This window comes from Stegastes partitus, unplaced genomic scaffold, assembly GCF_000690725.1.
Source record: "Stegastes partitus isolate 25-593 unplaced genomic scaffold, Stegastes_partitus-1.0.2 Scaffold81, whole genome shotgun sequence".
Lineage (NCBI taxonomy): Eukaryota > Metazoa > Chordata > Actinopteri > Pomacentridae > Stegastes > Stegastes partitus.
This window is the reverse complement of record NW_007577812.1, coordinates 474035-492202: the sequence shown is the minus strand read 5'-3', so window position 1 is coordinate 492202 and position 18168 is coordinate 474035. Positions and strand designations below refer to the sequence as shown.

The following is an 18168-nucleotide window of genomic DNA, read 5'->3' as shown; positions in this document are numbered from 1 at the left end:
TTTATGCTCTTTCTTCTTACACTCTACAACATTTTAGAGACAAATGTTGAACTTTCTACTCCACTACAATTATCTAACAGCTTTAATACATTTTAATACAACGATTTTACACAAACAGGCGTTTAAAATACAAAACATTGTTAAAGATTAAATCAGTGGTTTCCAACCTTTTGGGCTTTTGATGTCTTACAAAAAGCAGTGTGTAGTCAGGATCATATTTCAGACATCTATGAGTTGCTAACAGCTCCACCAAATTGTAATTTTCCCTCTCAGTAACTGTTCAAATGATCTAACATTCCTCTAGCAATCAAAGAGGAGAAGAAAGGTCTAAAAACTGAAGATTTCTGTGTATCTGAACTTTTTACTTTTACCTGTAATTGAGCATTTTCATGCGAGTTTTTAAGGAGTACCTGTGCTGACTGCTGTATAATGACTGGAGCAGGCGGCTGGCGAATCCTGTCCAGCTCTTTTCTGAGACGGAGGTTCTCCGCCGCCAAGGCCGACTCTTCCTTTTTGCGATCAGCCTCATCTACTCGGCAATGAAAGAGGGCTGATGTTCCAGTCCATGTGGGCATTTTTTGCGATTATACATGATTCACTGAGTCTACTTACCTCTTTGCACTTTTAGCAGCAGCTTTTTGTCATCGCTTTGTCTTCTCTTCTCTTTAAGTTTGCTATCTAAAGCTTTCTCCATCTTCTCTATGACCTAAAAATAAGGACAATTACAAAGGATATTATCCAACTGTACACATTACAGAAAGAAGCATTCACAGTTTTAAAATGTATGTAGAACAGATAGTCCCGCTGTTTGCTCACTTTTTCCTGCTGCTTTACTGTGACCTCTAAAGTTGCCATCTTTGCCAGGTGAGTCTGGTGATTCTGCAGATCCTCCTGTTGGACTTTCTGAAGCTTTAGCAGCTCCTTCTCACTGTCGTTCTTCTGCACACATGGCAAGATAGATATTATATAAGCAGGACATAAACAATGGCCTGAATTTTTTCAATTTCATATGTATAACGCATATTTGCTTTTTGTTTTTTCCAACCCTGATCAGCTCATTCTGCAGCTGCTGGATCTTGTCCCTTTGCGAGGCGGTCTTACTGGTTTCACTGGCCAGCTTGACTTTCAGAGTAGCTTCAAAAGAACAGAACAGTCAGCACAAATCCAGGTAGCAGCACATTTTTTTCCCTGCAGGTTTTTGTCCTTTGTGTAGATTTTTGTACACATAAGATATAAACTTTTTTGCCTTTAAACTGCCTGTTAAATGTGGAAAAAGAAGCCAACAGCAAATCATATCTAAAATGTGAGTTAGAGTTGGATCCATCACCTTTTACTGATTTGTAAAATTTAGAATGATTAACATGTCGCTGTTGAGGCGTGGACACTGGAACAGTAATGTTTAAAAGATCCATCACTAAAGCTTTTGAAATTGAATACATTTTCTGTGGGACAGAACTTAAATCTAGTCCCTTTGCTTTGATGCCAGCAGAGAGACCTTCGGGAACATCCTCGCACTGAGGGTCACAAACTGTCCTTCAGGAGATAAGGGTTGTAGTACCCACAGAGCTTATCAGGATCCCTGGCCTAAATGAGCTGCCTTATCACAAAACAGCACAGTCTGCTTGGGAATAGACACTCACAAGGATTAGCAAACACACAGTGAGCCACCTTCTACATCATGGTTTCATCTGCCAATGAAATGACCTTAGGAGGGGGACAGCACAGAGGGAGCCGGCTGGATAGTAGAGAGTCTGGCATCAGTGAGTCAGCACATTTGTCTGCACTTGATCACAACTTTTTAGGCTTTACTTTAACATAATTTGGCTTCAGGCTTGTTGTAGACTAACTGGTTCTGCTGTGGTTTACCTATCCGGTCAGCGATCTCAGCCTTGGTCATGACATCGACGTCAGTGTCAGCCAGCAGATCCCGACCAAGGTCCTGGTGCAGACGGAGATCACTGCGGAGCTGGCTGTTTTCTGCCTCCAACGTCCCCACCTGTGTCCTCAGCGTTATCATGTCGTCTGCCATCCTAGTCATGGCTGAACGATAGTTTGCCACCTCCTGATGGAGAAATGTCGCCTGTGAGCGTCACACTAGAGGTTTGATGGGGGATATTTCAACAGTTAGTTGTCTTTCTAGCCCTGACTTGTGACTTGGATTGTGCGTCATTGGTACCTTGCTTTGGACAATTCTTCATAGTGCTCACAGTGGTGGTTTGAACATCATGATCAGAGTTAATATGAAGTTCAAAGCAGATTAAAACTTGCTGGAATACCTCAATTTAACTTGCCATCAAAGATCCACAAACAACAGCTGGTGTCTTTTATCTGCTAGTTACTTATTTGTGCGTCAGTGTCACAAGGCTTCAAACACCAAACCAAGCAGAATGATAGGATGATTTAATAGCAAGTGGGTCTACATATCACCACCACTAGATGTCCCCTCAACCCCATCTCTGAATAGAGTCCTGGTGGACGCAGGACATTACTGTTTATTGAGAGAATTTCAAAACATCCCAGCAGCAAATACATATTGCATGAACATGTGTTCACAAGGCTCGGCGTCTTGATAATTGATTTCTCTTGGTTTCTGATAAGCACATAGCATGAGGCATGGGAAATAACTGGAAGCCAAAGCAGGAGCATTGTCCCATACATGTGGGATGCTCCTGTAATTGATTGTTTACAGTTTGAGCATGATGCATTCATGGCTCCGACTCTTCATGATTCGAACAGACAAAACAGCTTGTCTTGTAAAGGTCTTTTGTTGTGGGAGGTTTAACCAGGGAATTTGGATGAGTCCCAGTTGTGCGTTCACCTAGCGGCCCACTGGGAAAGCCCATTTGCTGCAATGTAGAGGCAAAAATCTGACTAAATATAGCATCCCAGCAAAGCAGACCAAAAAAAAAAGGAGTTTTACAAAAATATTCTCAACCTCTTGTACTATTTTCTTTTCAGTTTCTTGCTCTGTCTCTTTTTTCTAAGATGCAAAGTTCCCCAGTGTCTAGTCAGAGCTGCATCCAGGAGCCGTGTGATTGCAGACGTCTGCTATCAAGACATTTCTCTCTAAAAGGCGTGTGCGTGTTGTCTGGCAGCATGTATGCGCTCATTGTTCCCTTGCTCCTGTCACACGCTCCTCTATCAAGTTGAATAGACAGAACTGAAAGGGGACCATAAGAGCTCGGTCCAGCTGCGTGTATGAGGGAGGTGACGATTAGGGGATTCCAATCTTGGATGGTGTGGTTGTGGCTCCCACGGGACACGGGGGTGAAATTGAGCATCTAATTGAAAGGGCAGGGACGAGGTGACAATCATGACTGTAGATGAGATGGTGTCTCTGCTGGGGGGCCCACAGGCGTGATGGGAAGGACGGCTCCCCGTGATGAGCCTGGAAAGTCCTTTTATGTGTCAAAAATAAAAGGGGAGTCCCTGTTTCTGCCTGTGTGAATGCCAGAGGTTCGCTCCCATCTGCATGAATTTGGAGACAGGAAAGTGGGCTTGCTGTCAGACATAGAGTCTCTCCAGGACGACAGATAGTAGAAAGCAGGACTGAGTGTGTGAGGATGTGATATTCAATCATGTTTTTTGAAGCCCTCATCATTATTACTGTGCATGTACATTTTTATTAACCTCTAATGTATGCACTGCCATCGTGAAATCATCTAGCTGATACCCAGATCTCTTCATTTCCATCTAATAATGGCTTAAAATCTACATGCACAAACATAAAGCATTTCAGCCAATCCACAGACATAACAGTCTGAAGATGAATGAAATTCTAAAACAATCTCACAAATGGAAGAAAATGTCAAGATATGCATAAATGACACCCTCAGACCAAGTTTCAGCCTCATCAGCTCGATCCTCCTCGAGTGCAATCACACTGAGAAATGTTAATCTATTCCGCTGGCCGCCATTTTGTCTTCAAACTGTGTGTGTCTGCTTGAGCCTGCTGGAGCCTCTTGTCACTGCTTGGCCCCCCTAATGTCACTGCTCGCTAACTAAACGTGACACTGCGGATTGCCTCACTGATTGATTGAACAGTTAAGGCATCGATCATGTCCATTCACCTTAGCTTGGAGGTCGGTGATCTCTGCCATGTTGTGATCGTCCTCAAAGTCATGCAGAGGAGGCCTGAAGCGGGAACACGTTTGAAAACAATGTTACAGTCTGATGTGAATTCATTGGCAATAGATGCATGTTTCTTGTTTGTATGTGTGCACCGTACCGCCTGTGTGGATGATGCACTTGATATGTGTAGTTTATGTTGGGTTTGCTGCCCTGTGCAGCTTCTGCCCTCTCAGCTGGCGTCTCCTGTTCGTGCTGAGCCGTGCTCTGAAGCTCCGTCCTCGCTCTGCTGAGGAGCGACCGGTAATCTGGGAGGATCTGTGCCAGGGCATCGTGGGACGGGAGATTGTATACATCCTTCTGAAGCTGTAAAGCGCAGATTGTTTTTCCACTGACAAACTCTATTTCCATGCTGAGCTCGAACTGATCTCAGAAACAGCTCATTTTAAAATCTGAACAGGTATCAAGCAAACATGCTGGTGTTCTGTCTGGATCTCTTTAACCACACAAGAAGCTTACATATGGTACCTTAGTACTTTAAAAAATATATATTGAAAATTGCTTATAAACATGATTTTGAACCAACAACATGCTATAAAGGTCAGTTGTAGAACATGGTTAAAGAAAATGGATGTTCTCTCTATTTATAATTGGTGTGAATTTTTCCCACTGTCCCTCCTAAATCCTTAAATTATTCTACTGGATTTATCTCATTTAGGTTTTGCTCATAAGAGGGCTCATAAGATTGACTCCACACATCTAACAGCATCTTCATCAATGGTCAAAGGCCAGCTCATGGCGAGGAGAATCGTTATCACTTCCAACCCTTCCTACAGACTGGATTCTAATCAGGTTGGAAGTGTTTTTTTTGGACTTATCATTACTGTTATACCACAGTGGGGCCTGTGGGACTCCAACCTAATTCCAAGAAAACACAAGCAAGCCAAATGTTGACTGCTTGTTGTACAAAAGAAATGCTAAGTGAGTTTGCATGACACTTTAAGAGGACTTCATGACTTCTGCAATGGTAGCATTAAATCAAACAGCTATGAAAGCTTTTATCAAAGCGTATTGTAGCTACGACCTCCCGGTGCTCACTGTGCTGTGTGGTCGGCCGATTCTACCTCTTCATCTCTTGAATATAAATGCTGTTACATCACTTTGCATACACAACCCACTCTTAAACAGGAGAGCTCTCAGTCAACAGCCCTGAAGTCCTTCACGTACGAGCGTTCGCATAGACAATGTACACTTTAATAGTGACGGTTGCCAGGCAGCACAAAGTTAAAGAAATGACATTAGAGCCATTATCTTCCTACTGACTCTCCCTCCGACACACATACCTCCGCAGTCAGAGCCTACCTTTACAGCTGCAGAAGAGCTGAGTGATTTTGTTCTTTTTGAAGCCTTCATCCAACAGACAGAGTCTTCCTCAGAATAATCACTGATGGTGGCTGTGAAAGTTGGAGCTTTGACATCAATCAGCCTGTAACCACAACACAAACCTTGGCAACTTTCCCGGCCAGAGAGAGAGAGAGAGAGAGAGAGAGAGAGAGATTCCTGTTGTGCAAAAAATGCTGTGATATCATGTTTCAGATTCAAACAGAGCTCACAGTTATATAATCTATTTGCATCAGTAATGAAATGCAATTCTGAGGCACTTGCATGCAGGTTATTTTCAGCTTCACTACTTTTTAAAGGGAAATGTCATACTTTTTACTCTACTACATTTACTCTACTATATTTACTAGTCCAAATTCCTCATTTCAGATATACATTCTATGTATTAATGTATGTTCTGTAGACGTCACAGCTTTACAAAAAATATATATTTAAAGGCGCCAATAACAAGTAAAGATCTTGACTTTCCCTTTAACAAACTACGTTTTCTCCAAAACAAAACAGGCTGCATGTTCAAATCATAGAACAACTGCAGCTTTTGACTTTCACGTAAACAACGGATCAGTGTGCTGCAGAGTATTATATCATAAACAAAACTATGATGTTTTATTGTAGCTACAAAACAGCATATACACTAAAAAATAGCTCAACTGTTGTCAGCTGCAGCATTGAAATGATGTTCACACGTGAAGGTATCAGTAACACTCCAATATGATAATAATATTCTGTAAAGGGCATTCTGGACAATAAGTCTTTTTACCTTTTGGTATAAGTGTATTTTGAGGATGATGTCTGTATTATTACTGCTAAACATTCGCTTTAGAAAACTGCTGAATGCAGGAACAAGTTGTGTTTTTTTGTAAGACTATTTCACTTCACTTTAAATGCCACCTTTGCTCTTTTGTATTACAGCATTATAAAAACAATATCAAACCTTGTATTTATGCCAGGGAGCAGCGTGTAACGATCAATACAAATCAAAGGGAGGTTCCTGCTCAGTAAATACCAGCCCCCTGATGAATTCTGTCTCAGCCTGGATAAACAGATTGATGGGGACTCACTAATTATTTCTAAGTTACGTGCTGTGCAGCACCTGTGGCACCCTCGGAGCATTTATTACCAGTTTTATTTATTCAGTCTATTGGGTCTGATCACTAAAACTGTGTAAAAGTAATATTTCATTTCAACAAAAGAGGAGAGGAATTTAGATTGTAAAATGATTGACACAAACAATAATAGGATTTATTTTTGATCAACAAAACAAAGATAAACAAACTGCAACTGTTGATCAATGAAAAATCGTCCTACTTCTAAGATTAAACTAACTGTTCACATCTGATTATGTGTTTGTTACAAACCAAAATGTGTTTTACTAGCTTGTGAGAAGTTGACATTAAGGAGATACATACTTTTTTCATGAAAGAGACAAAATATAAACAGCTGACATTTTACTCATAAATGTCACATCAACTCACAGTCACTCAAAGTAACTGAATATTGGTGCATGTGCTTCTTTCAAGCTTGTTTTGCAGGTAATGTGTTGTAAATAAAGTGTAACCAGATGACTAAAGTGTGTATGTTCACATATTTATATGCAAATGTAGGCGAAGCCATCGATAGCAGTGGATCAATAACTCTCCTGCTCAGGCAGCTCATTATCGGTGAAGGCTGCGATAGACAATCATTGAAGACACAAGATCTGATGTGGGCTAAATTAAAACGGTGGGGCCATGAGCTACCATGAGATAAAAGTGTGTGCACTGCCAAAAGCACTCAGTCACTCACTTACTATATCTGTATATATACTTAGTGTATATCCTGTTGAATACATATGGGAGGTAGGCCAAACAATAGAGCTCTTAAACTTGACAGTAATGCAGCACTTTAAGCAAAGTGTTCTGCACTTTGGCTTTTGTTTTCAGCAGGAAATGAATTGCACTGTGCACAGACAACCTTAACAAAACAGCTGCAATGCAATGAAGATGCCTGAGATGATAAAATGATTAATAGTGCTCAGCAGTTCTTGATAAAATCTTTATTTAAACGTGTACGGACAATGTCAATGGCAGCCTTCAAAAATTAACAGGTAATTAAATTCAATTTTATACTCATATAATAACAAATGGTCCTCTAATAACCACGTGCATGGATATCTGTGCTGCAGCTTACCATATAAAATCCTACTCTGTTCAGTTTTTAGATAAATATTTAGCTTAAATGACTGCTTTAATTCACGATGAATAATTCACTGGCTGCTTGCAGCTATGTGCTCTGCGAGAAGACATAATCTCTTCTAATCCAACAAGGGAAAACCTGTACAAGTGAAAACACTTCCAGCAGAGTCTAATATCACATTATCATGTATGAGATTGCTCGACAAATTTACAAAATCCTCAATAATTCATATTCGCATGTTGTGCTTTGCTCGTGTTCGGAATGCCTCTGACCCTGTTACATATAATCTGTGGAGAGCTGCCAAGGGGACGTGTGCTGTGCGGCAGAGGGGGGTCTCGGTGACACGGCGTCGGTCTGTGGTCTGGGCCTTTCTGTAGCATCATCAGAATTCAGCGCACAGCACACAAAATGCAGCAAATGTGCTCTTCATTGGAGTGACAGCTCTGAGTCTGCTGCCACACAGAGCTTCAATTAGCCTGCCAGAGCAAGGCGGTTCCCAGGAGCTTTCATCACCTCCCTCCCCTGCACAAATTCCACCTTTCCTATCCACCACCTTTTTTTTATTTTTTTCCCCCCCATCAACCCTTCATCTGACCCAGACTTTACTATTTTTAACTCTTTTTTTTCCACACATTTGACCTCACCGTCTTCCTCGTCCTTCTTTCCTAAGTCACAAACCTCCTGCAGCTTCCCGTGCCACCATCTACACAAGGGAAGCCGAGCGGAAAGACTCGTAGTGTGCTAATGGACACAGAGGTAAAAGGGCTGCTGGAGACCTGAATTCAATTGAAGCAGAAAGAGGAAAAAAAAATACTTAGGAAAGAGGGTGTACTGGTTTACATGGCTGGCCTCTCAGTCTACAGGAATTCAGCTGTCTGACGTCTCTTTTATATTTGTGTTCACAAATGATATGATTAGGAAAGGGAAGTAACGGTACTTATGATTTTTGTATAGCAATTATAATACAGTTTCGGAGACCTCATTATAGCCTGTCACCGTCTGGAGGGAGACGATGATGATGAGAATATAGATGGTTTCTGAAAGCCTGCTCATTAATACTGATGTCCAGTGGCGACGTAGTTATTATAGATAAGATACAGAAAGATGACAATTTTAGATTTAAATACAGGTTTAAAAATACAAAGAATTTACCTTAGTCATGATCCACACATGACATAGATTCTTACATTTCATCGTACAAACACTGATCTGCATAATTAACACAAGAAACAATAAAAGCTTAATTGTATCACTGAATTACATTTGGGAAAATTCATCTTTAAGTTCTAATTCAGTCAATTTGGTAATAATTGATCTGCATTTAGGCTCCATGAGCAATAACACCGCATTAAATTAGGTACAAATGTAATTTAAATAAATTGTTGTTTCAACCAGCTGTGTCTAAACTGTATGGCACTGCTAAATTTAATTACAGCACCCCAGAGAAAATCACATTTTGCCCCGTATGTAATCATATCTGTGTCCTGTCAGCAAAATAAAATCACATCCGCAGCGAGGCGTTATCGGGGCATAAAGGTTTTTCAAATATGGCAATACAGAGGGAGTGAGAAGAGCGATGGGGAGAGAGGTGTGTGTGTCAAGGACAGCATGGAGCTTTGACTCAAGGACATGTGAGGCTGACAGCCAAAGACACTCCCCACGAGGTCCAACACTGGAAGCAGAGCCAAGGATTATCTGTAAATCAACTTCTGTCAATTACGGTTGTGCTGCCGTGAAACCACAGCGTTCCATAAACAAACAGGGTCACGCACATAAAAGCAAAATCGACCTCGAGCTTAATGAATAGTGTGAACGACTAATGGAATGGGGAAAAAAATAAAAAGTTTAATATGTCATCTAGTTTTTTAATAACCGTGTTTCATGATTTTATGAAATTGTAGGTAGGAGCAGTGAGCATGAACTCTGTGGCTTGATCATATTTTCATGACAGTAATTTTAACCTCAATCAAAAGGGAGCTGAGGTCGCACCTGATATCACAGTTATCAGTAATATGTGTGAAATCTGTGCAGCAGGAGGGAAAAGTCATATGAAATGGGAATACTACAGTAAAATACAAGTGTTGATGTGTAGAAAAGTGTAGCATTTGAGTGAAAACACTTTATTCTACCAGTGAAAGTTCATAGTTCGATACAGATTTTTAGATTTATTCCAGTTTTGAAGGACAACAAAACACATGGAGGTCACTGAACTTTCAGTTGTTTACCGACAATTCTACACTTTTTCCTCAGAATTTCGTCACATGCAGAGAAACTATGACTCAGACTCTGGGGAGAAGGAAACAATTTAAACCAGCCCTAAAGCTTTGCCCACAGCAGGCTGGTATCCAGGCGGCAGTCAGCCACAGCGCAGCGCAGCGAGTATCAGCGGCTGCTTTTCCCCGCTGGCTCGACATGACCTTTTCCAAAATGCTATACAACTGAAGCTTAATGACAAACACAACGGCTGACATTTACTGAAGCCAGCTCGCTGTCGAATAGTTCAGAGAAACATCAAAACGCTAATGTTGCTCGCACCCAAAAGGACCCCCCCTCCCCTCGAAAGTGACAGGGAGGTAGATATGCTTGAAACTTGCAAAAAGTGTCAATATCTGGAATTGATTTCAAACTTTTTAGAAGATTTGCATGACATATTCTAATAAAAAGAAGGGCGGCTTGTTGGAAAACGTGGGTAGAAAAGAGAGAATTTCCTCAGAAAAACAAACAAATCCAAATGAATTAAACATCTCTGATTAAAATTGAAAGCACACCACATCATGTCTGAGGCTGTAGAAAGGGCATTAAGATTGAGAGAGCCGCGGGCGTGCCTGTTGTGCAATGCATCAATCACTTTTTGGCAGGACTGTCAGTAGGATTGAATTTATATCAGAGGGCAAGTGATGCAATGGTGTTAACACCCAGCCACACACCCCTTCCTGAAAACGGGGGTATGAGGTCAGCCTGATGTGATTACGAAGCTCAGAGGGAAATAACAAAAAACAAAACTTTCAGCCCAGATCCGGTCAGGAGATGAATGTCCTAAAAAAAAAAACACTCTGTTTCCGAAAGCCAGCGCCCTTCGTCTCGCCAAAGAGCAAGTCAGTGGAGTGAATGCTGTAGAAGAAAGGGTCAAATGATAACCACATAAATTCCAGTGTGTACATTACTGCCGAGAAGAAAGCTATTCAGAGTGCTGTGTGTGTCTGTGTGTGTGTGTGTGGCATGCATTCATCAGTCATGGCGTCTATGCAAGGCCGGAAATGACCATTTATCATGTGTGGAGGAATTAAAGGCATTAGCTCAGGGTCCATGAGAAGGTTAAAGACCTACATTAGCTCCATATTGACTGAGGGGAACAAAGGCATGGAGGGTAATATGTGCTCTGGGTGCAACATTTACATTTCTAAAATCAGATAAGAGCACTGAATGGAGATGTTAACCCCTCAGTTGTGTGTTTTTTTTGTGTGTGTGTGTGTGTGTGCAGGACAGAGCTCTGATCTTTAATGAGCGAGCTGGGACACTGATGGACAGCGCCGCATAGATGGACCGATGATGGGCCATTAGCTGGAGCTGAGCTGATACAAGACACGCTAGACAATAGCTGACACCGCCGGAACAGCTTCATTGTGAAGGAGTAAATCTGTATTCAGAGGTGATGGCGAGGTTACACATTTAGCTGAGGTGGGAATATGAGAATAGCTCTAAATCTGCTCTACACAGTCTACTCCAGCTGCGGCGTGCAGATACAGGCACTTCAAACAGAGCAGCCCAGCCCAACCTGCTCGCCAGACAGAAGCCGAGGAGCTCCCCGCATCCCGACTCCAACCTTATCAGAGAACAACAGGAGAACGAGGTAAACAGCTGGGGAATTAGCAGCAAATAAGACACGTTGTTTTAATGACTCCGCTGTCTGTTAAAAGTACAGTCACGGAGCGCCGTCTCCAGGGTTCGGTCAGGACAATTCCCAATAAATGCATCGAGGTATGTCTGGAAGTAATTATGTAAATTATTTTTTTTCTACTTTAGTGTTAGATTATATTTTAGAAACACAGATTTAAAGGCTTGGGGTTTTCCTCTTCATTCCAAGTGTTGAGTGCTGGGGGCGTCCGTATAGCAGCTGTCAGAGCCTTTGCTTGTGATGACCCTCGGTGTTCAAGGTCTCTAAAGCACTCAGCTCTTGTGTTTAGAGTCAGACTGAACCTCCCACATTCATGATCCACCTTCCCACACACATGACTTGACTGCTCCACAGCCTTTCTTTCCTCTTTTGTCTGTCAAGGCCAGCTCGTCGCGCATCGGTTTTTGCCTACATTTCACTCTAAGATTTAAAAAATACTGAACTGTGTCCAAAGCATGTTGGCCTTGTTCACTACATTATGTCTTCAATTTCTCTGACATAATCTCTGCATCTGCAATCCAGTGTAGACATAACAGTTGGGTGGAAAAGCATTTATTAGACATGCAAGAAGCCAGACAGTCAAGGATAGAGTCATAAAAGAGAGTATGCTCTGTGTAAATTTGAATCTAAGTACCTGACACTGTTCCCTTGACTGAAAAACATAATTTTACTTAAAAATCTAGAAACGCTCACAACAATCAAAACAAAAACAAACGATCTCACTCCGTAAGAAGCCTCACAGTAACGACACAAAGACACTAGATGTCACTGTGGCCCCACTCGGCCTCCCGTCAGCTGATCCGCGACACTAACCTCAGTGTGCCAGAAGTAGTCAGAGGCTGCCTCTGTAATGGGATGCTCACTCTGCTATGTTTAAACTGCACAGCTGCAATGTGTGAGAAGTGTCTGTGAAGCTATTACTATTCAGGACCAGTTCCACACTTTCCCCGTCCCTTTCTGCCTCGCAATACTCTCAAACCACAACAGTGCCCAGCGGCGGGAGGGGGGGGCTCAGAAATTACTGTACGCTGCAGCTCTGCTGGTGTAGGGCTGCATACATTACGCTGCAACTGAACCCGGGGTCCTGCCTGTGGGGAGTATCACAGCCCTGCCAATAAAAAATACATAAACATTTCACACATGCCTGTTGTTATTGTTGAAATAATTGCAGCGGTGATAATACTGGGAGAACAGTACGACGATCAAATGCAAAAGACGTTTATTTCAGCCAGCAATCGATGAATAAAAGGGGAAACAAATCACATTAAAGCAACACTCCTTATTTCTCTATTACATTTCTATGTTGATTTCTTAAGAAATATCACAAAAAGGCAAAGTGGAAACACAAAATCGCGGCAGATCTACCTGATGCTACATCAGGCTTCTGTTTGTTCTGACTGATGGGGGGAAAAGTAATCTGATTCTTTTCAGAGCAGCCACTGCACAAAATCAATACTACATAAGAAACCCTGATGAATTTGAAATTTGTACTCAGAGTGGATATTGATCAGCCTCAGTCAAAAGACTTTTGAAAGTCCATGTAGATTTGCAATCAATATGCAGTTTAAAAACAGTAAATCTACCTGCAATAAAGAATGCATGTAATGAATGTATGCAACATTAACAGCTCCATAAGTGACACTGTTGATCAAAATGTTGTGTGTCATAAGCAGAAATTACAGTTGCTTTCATGTTACATCAGATAGACTTTATGCAACACACTAGCAGCGGGGCTAACAGACAGCTGGACTGGGCGTGGTGCTCTTACTGGAGAGAATGGGACAGTCGGTGGGAGACTGAATGCAGCAGTTCAGGATACCGCCACACAGTCGAAGCATTAGAATTAAAGCCATCAGCATTCTCATTGCTGATGTTACACAAACGGAAAGAAAAAAAAAACAATCTAATGTGATTAAGAAAGAGCAATCCCATATCCGTTTGCAGTGGTTGTGGAACCTTGATGTGCTTGAAGTCTCGCAGAGAATGCACCATGTGAGGTCGAAAGCATCTCGGTCCAGTCTTCCTCTGGCTCGTCAAAATGAGAGCTGTGTGCTGGAAGGTATTCTCCAGACTCCCATCTAATATCATTAGGAGCGGATATACACCGCCTGGACTAATCCAGCTGTTCCCCACAATTACATTTTAGCCTCTTAGACAAAGCTGACCCAAGTTCATCGCAGTAGTGCTTTCCAGCCAGGACTTGATCATTGAGTTATACTGGCTAGATAAGGAGTTTAGGGAAAACATTCATGAGCCTTATCATATCCTCTTTGCCTATTTGAAATGGTTTTATTTCATTCAAGACAAATCTTAGTTTGGTTAAAAAGGAAAGTCTGGATTCAAATAGTCTGCTAGGAAGTCAAGATACACAATTTTTTTTTAAAATTAGAAACAGCTCAAAGCTCTTCTGTCATTCAAGTTCAGTACTTACATATTAGAACAGTTCAGAAACAGGACTATGTATTGAGCCAGCAAAAACATTGGAGCATAAAGCTCCTGAAATATGACCAACAGCTTTATTTCTGAATTCCCACCAACTTAGAAGTACTATTTTGTTCTGTGTTACACTCCCTTTGAAATGTGAATATCAGTTTAAAGTTTAAAAGTTCAACTGGAGCATAAGAGACAGGTTTGTGTAAACAAAAATACAACATGACATTTGCAGAAATCAGGCTGAATGCTTCTCAGAGACAGGCCCCAGCCAGACTCTGCTCTGCTTTGAATCCTGCAATTTGAATGCTGGCTCACAAATGGATCCTTCATTAACCTGGCATCTGGAGGCCATCTAATAAGCAGAGTTCTCCTTCGAGCACAACTCCAATCTGTCTCTCTGAATTGAGGGTGCTGAACTGCGATGAGCACCCAGAACATGTAGTCCATGTCTGGGCGTGTTTGAGGAAGAAGAGAGATAGCCACTGAGGAAACATACAGCCCTAAGCTATGCACAGTCACACTCTCCTGCCTTTGTCTTCTTATCATTTGTTTGTTCTGCTTGCCTGGTCCACCTGCCCACTGACACGAGAATAATAGTGCCGGGATGTTACTTTGTGTCCTATCAAATACAGATTAAATGGGCTATTTAACTTTTTGATCTCTCCAGTTGGGCCAGCTCCGTCTTTTTAAAGCCAGACTAGTTATTCATTTAGATCTTTGGGATCAGCACACGAGCGTAGAGAGAATAGCTGCAGAGAGATGCTGCAGCAACGATGTGCTTCTCCATCCAGCAGCAGGCAACCAGTTGCAGCGAAGCTCCCCTCAGTGCTGTCCATGGTGCTGAGGAGAACAAAAGCATCAAAGCTGAAGCTCTCCTCCTCTCATGCGAGGAGGGGCCGAGCTGTGAAGGGGGAGGCACCATGTGTACTTGATTCAATTAGGCAGTCTGTGAGGCCTCCCCTGGGAGCTGACTGCAGAGAAGGGGGCTGCAGGCCCGTCTAACAAAGACGTTCAGCCCTCCCCTTTGCCCGCTCTGAATCCACCTCATTAGTCAGCTGAGTGAGTGTTGATCATCTCGTACAGCGTCCTCACCAGGACGAGGAGGAACTGATCTTCTTCTCACTCTGAGGAAGCATGATGCAAAGAAAGTGTAGCCTTGTTTAGATGCTCGCTGCACTGGTGAGTATTTTCACTGCAGACTTACTGATGACGACAAAACCTATATGTTGTGCTTTTTGTGTACACTGTATATTCCACGCATGTTTTCTCACTGCATGTGTATAGCAGCTACATTACATTTCTGAGAAAGTTATTATATTTATATGCTTCTGTCTGTCCATTCTCGAATGTCTAGAGCACAAAGAGGAATCGACACAGGGAATCAGAATGAGAAAAATACACCGGTCGCATTATCTCTGACAGTCCAAGCTGTGTGAGAGCATCAAAAAAAGACACGTATCTCTTGGCAAACATCTGTCACATCCAAAGTCTGACTCACATCACTGAAAGTCCTGCATGTTTCAAAGTTTCCTCTGTATCACAGAGAATAAGCAGAGCTTTTTGAATGTCACACAGATAAATGCGGTCCAGCGACATTAGTATTCATTTTCCGTCTGGCTGATCCTTTGAAACACAGCAGATGTCTGTGTTTCTGCATTTGCACATTGTCAGAGTTGCTTAGGAGCAATGGTGGAATTTTGAAAGGAGAAGAAACAGAAACATCTGCGTGGCCCGCTTTAATCAGTGCCACGACATATCTGTCGACACCAATCTGTTCAAAATATTTTGAAGATCATTATATAGATATGTGAAACATGGCAAGCTGAAAAAAACAACCTGTCAGTGCTTCCATTGATGGTATAGGAGTAATTCAGACCAGATAGGAGGCTGAGTGTATTGGATGGGACCTCTGTGTGATATATGGTGTTTGGTCTCTTGGGAGACTTTTGGTTTTTGTGACTTATTAACCACCGTGTAATAAATTTCCTTTTAATCCATTTCTTCTGATTTGCACAAGTAAGTACCAGCGTGCCATTGTCATCACAGAGGAACCTGGGCACTGGTCTGTTGAGTCGCAGCCACCTGAGCTGCTCGTGTGCACTCACATCCGCTGACAGGCCCACCAGCCTGCAGTCTGACAGTCACACCTGCTGTGCTCTGGGACCACTTGGCTGTTTTAGCAATCATTGCCATCATAGGAACCAGAGATAATTACACAGCTTCCACCCACCAGGCTGGCCTGCTTCGCTAAAACCGTATTGCTCCAGTGCAGCAATAACACTTGTCTAAATGAATGCACAGCACTTTACTGCACGACTGACAGCGCCCATTTATTCTGCCGTCCAACTGGAAAGAAAAAACAAATTAATTTGGCACTTAAGGCCCCCACCCCTGTGAATAATGTATCACCGCTCCCTCAAATTGCAACCCCCCCCCCCCCCAAATCATCACCATCATTCAACCCTCTTTTAATGATTCCTAGTTTAAGGTAACACAACTGTTCCATCAAAACCGTTTACATTAATACAGAAAGATAAATCTCTACCGCTTGATCTCAATCTGTTCTCATCAGTATCGTCATTTATCTTATTGCATTTGTTTCAAACAGGCATTTATTTATGGTCTCCCCACTGGAAAAAAATCTGTCATCTGTCAAACTGAAAAAATATGAAATTTGCACATTTTTAAAAATCAAGCTGCTGCACCGACAGCTTCATCTTTCCACTGAGTCAGTATCAGGTTCATGGTGTATTTGTTTGTACACCAGAATCTCTTTGTTCACTTCACACTGTGTAGTTTATGTTCTGGGCATCAGAAAAACCAGTTCTCTAACAATTATCACTTGCGCACCCAGATCCCAGTAACACCTCTCTTCCTCCCCTTGGGGAGGACAGACGTTGGGCTTTACACTCTCTTGTGCCCCATTATATTTATGCAAATCAGAATAAAATCAGGGGAAATCAGGGGGCATCTTTTCCTGTTAGCGCTAATTAGCAATGAATGCGACATTATATACATTATGTATGAAGCCCTCCTTCATGCAGCTGTACATTGTGACCTTGAGCGCGAGGCCAGGTTTCGATTGTAGCACCGAGAACTTTTGATTGTGACAAATTTTGTGCACATTCGCAGTCTTTTACAACATAAATCTGACATGACCGTCAGGAGAATACCTTTTTGAAAGTTATTGTCCAGGAACATAATAGTTATGAGCATAACACGCAAGAGAGTCATTCAGGCTGCACACGAGATCTATTAATATCACATAGCTACAGCTTGCCAATGAATCAGGCCTCATAAAGAAAGCAAACAGCAGGAGGAAGGCAGACTGGGCACACAGGTGGAGACACATCACATCCAAGATTGCCACTCTGCTCCTGAGAGCTAGTAAATGGTATTTTCTCAGATCCCATAAAAGAGGCTGGATTAAGATAACAATGTTGAAAAAGCAATTATTAAAGAGCAATAAAATATGTTTAGTACCCTCTCCAGGCAAGTGGCACGCATTTATTTCTTTAGTAACTGAGCTGAGAAGTGAGGCCTGAGGCCACACAACCACCTGCATGTGAAAAAAATTAAATGAGAATTCACTTGTGACAAAATATGCTTCATAAAGGAGTTTTATTTTTTAATGGTAATGATGTTTCTGCTGGAAGAAAATATTATTAGAGTGGAAGCAAAGAAAAAAAGATATCACAGTGTTTTGATTGATCGTGAGTGGACGTAGTGCTATAGATATATTTAGATAGCTGTCACAACAGAGGGGATGATGAAACACAAAGAACCACTGTTGTCATGGCAATAAATTTGAAGCAACATTTTTAAAATCACCTATAATTAAACGCAGAAAAGCTCTGAAAAAAGTATTACAAGTTAAGTGCAAGCAATTAAGCTTCTCACCCACCCTCAGGAGGAACTTCATCCTCTGTTCAGCTCCTTGTAGGGGAGCCATGCGAATACATCAACAACAAACAGACAAAAGCAACACTTAGCTCTGCTGGAAAGATTCACATATTCAAAACTGTGTAAATATTCCTGATTATGCAACGGTTTTGTTTCACTTCCCTCCTCGTACATGTTTGACTTTAGTCCCCATGTTACCAGTGATTAATTCAGTAGTACAGCATCAGAGCAGCAGCTCCAGTAAACATGGCAGTGCCATCTTGTTCCAGAAAACGAAAGCTGTGCATCCACAC

General features: G+C 41.9%; 1 protein-coding gene across 1 annotated transcript in view; it reads right to left on the bottom strand.

Annotated features, from left to right (window-relative positions):
* Nucleotides 1-289: 289 nt before the first annotated feature.
* ccdc33 (coiled-coil domain containing 33) overlaps nt 290-18168 on the bottom strand; it is a 40352-nt gene continuing 22473 nt past the window's right edge. The window contains exons 2-9 of the mRNA XM_008276851.1: nt 4229-4434; nt 4071-4134; nt 1867-2062; nt 1046-1134; nt 817-939; nt 613-706; nt 411-529; nt 290-298 (exon numbers count right to left, since the gene is read on the bottom strand). Coding sequence (XP_008275073.1) covers nt 290-298; nt 411-529; nt 613-706; nt 817-939; nt 1046-1134; nt 1867-2062; nt 4071-4134; nt 4229-4434 — 900 coding nt within the window. The remainder of the gene's footprint in view (nt 299-410; nt 530-612; nt 707-816; nt 940-1045; nt 1135-1866; nt 2063-4070; nt 4135-4228; nt 4435-18168) is intronic.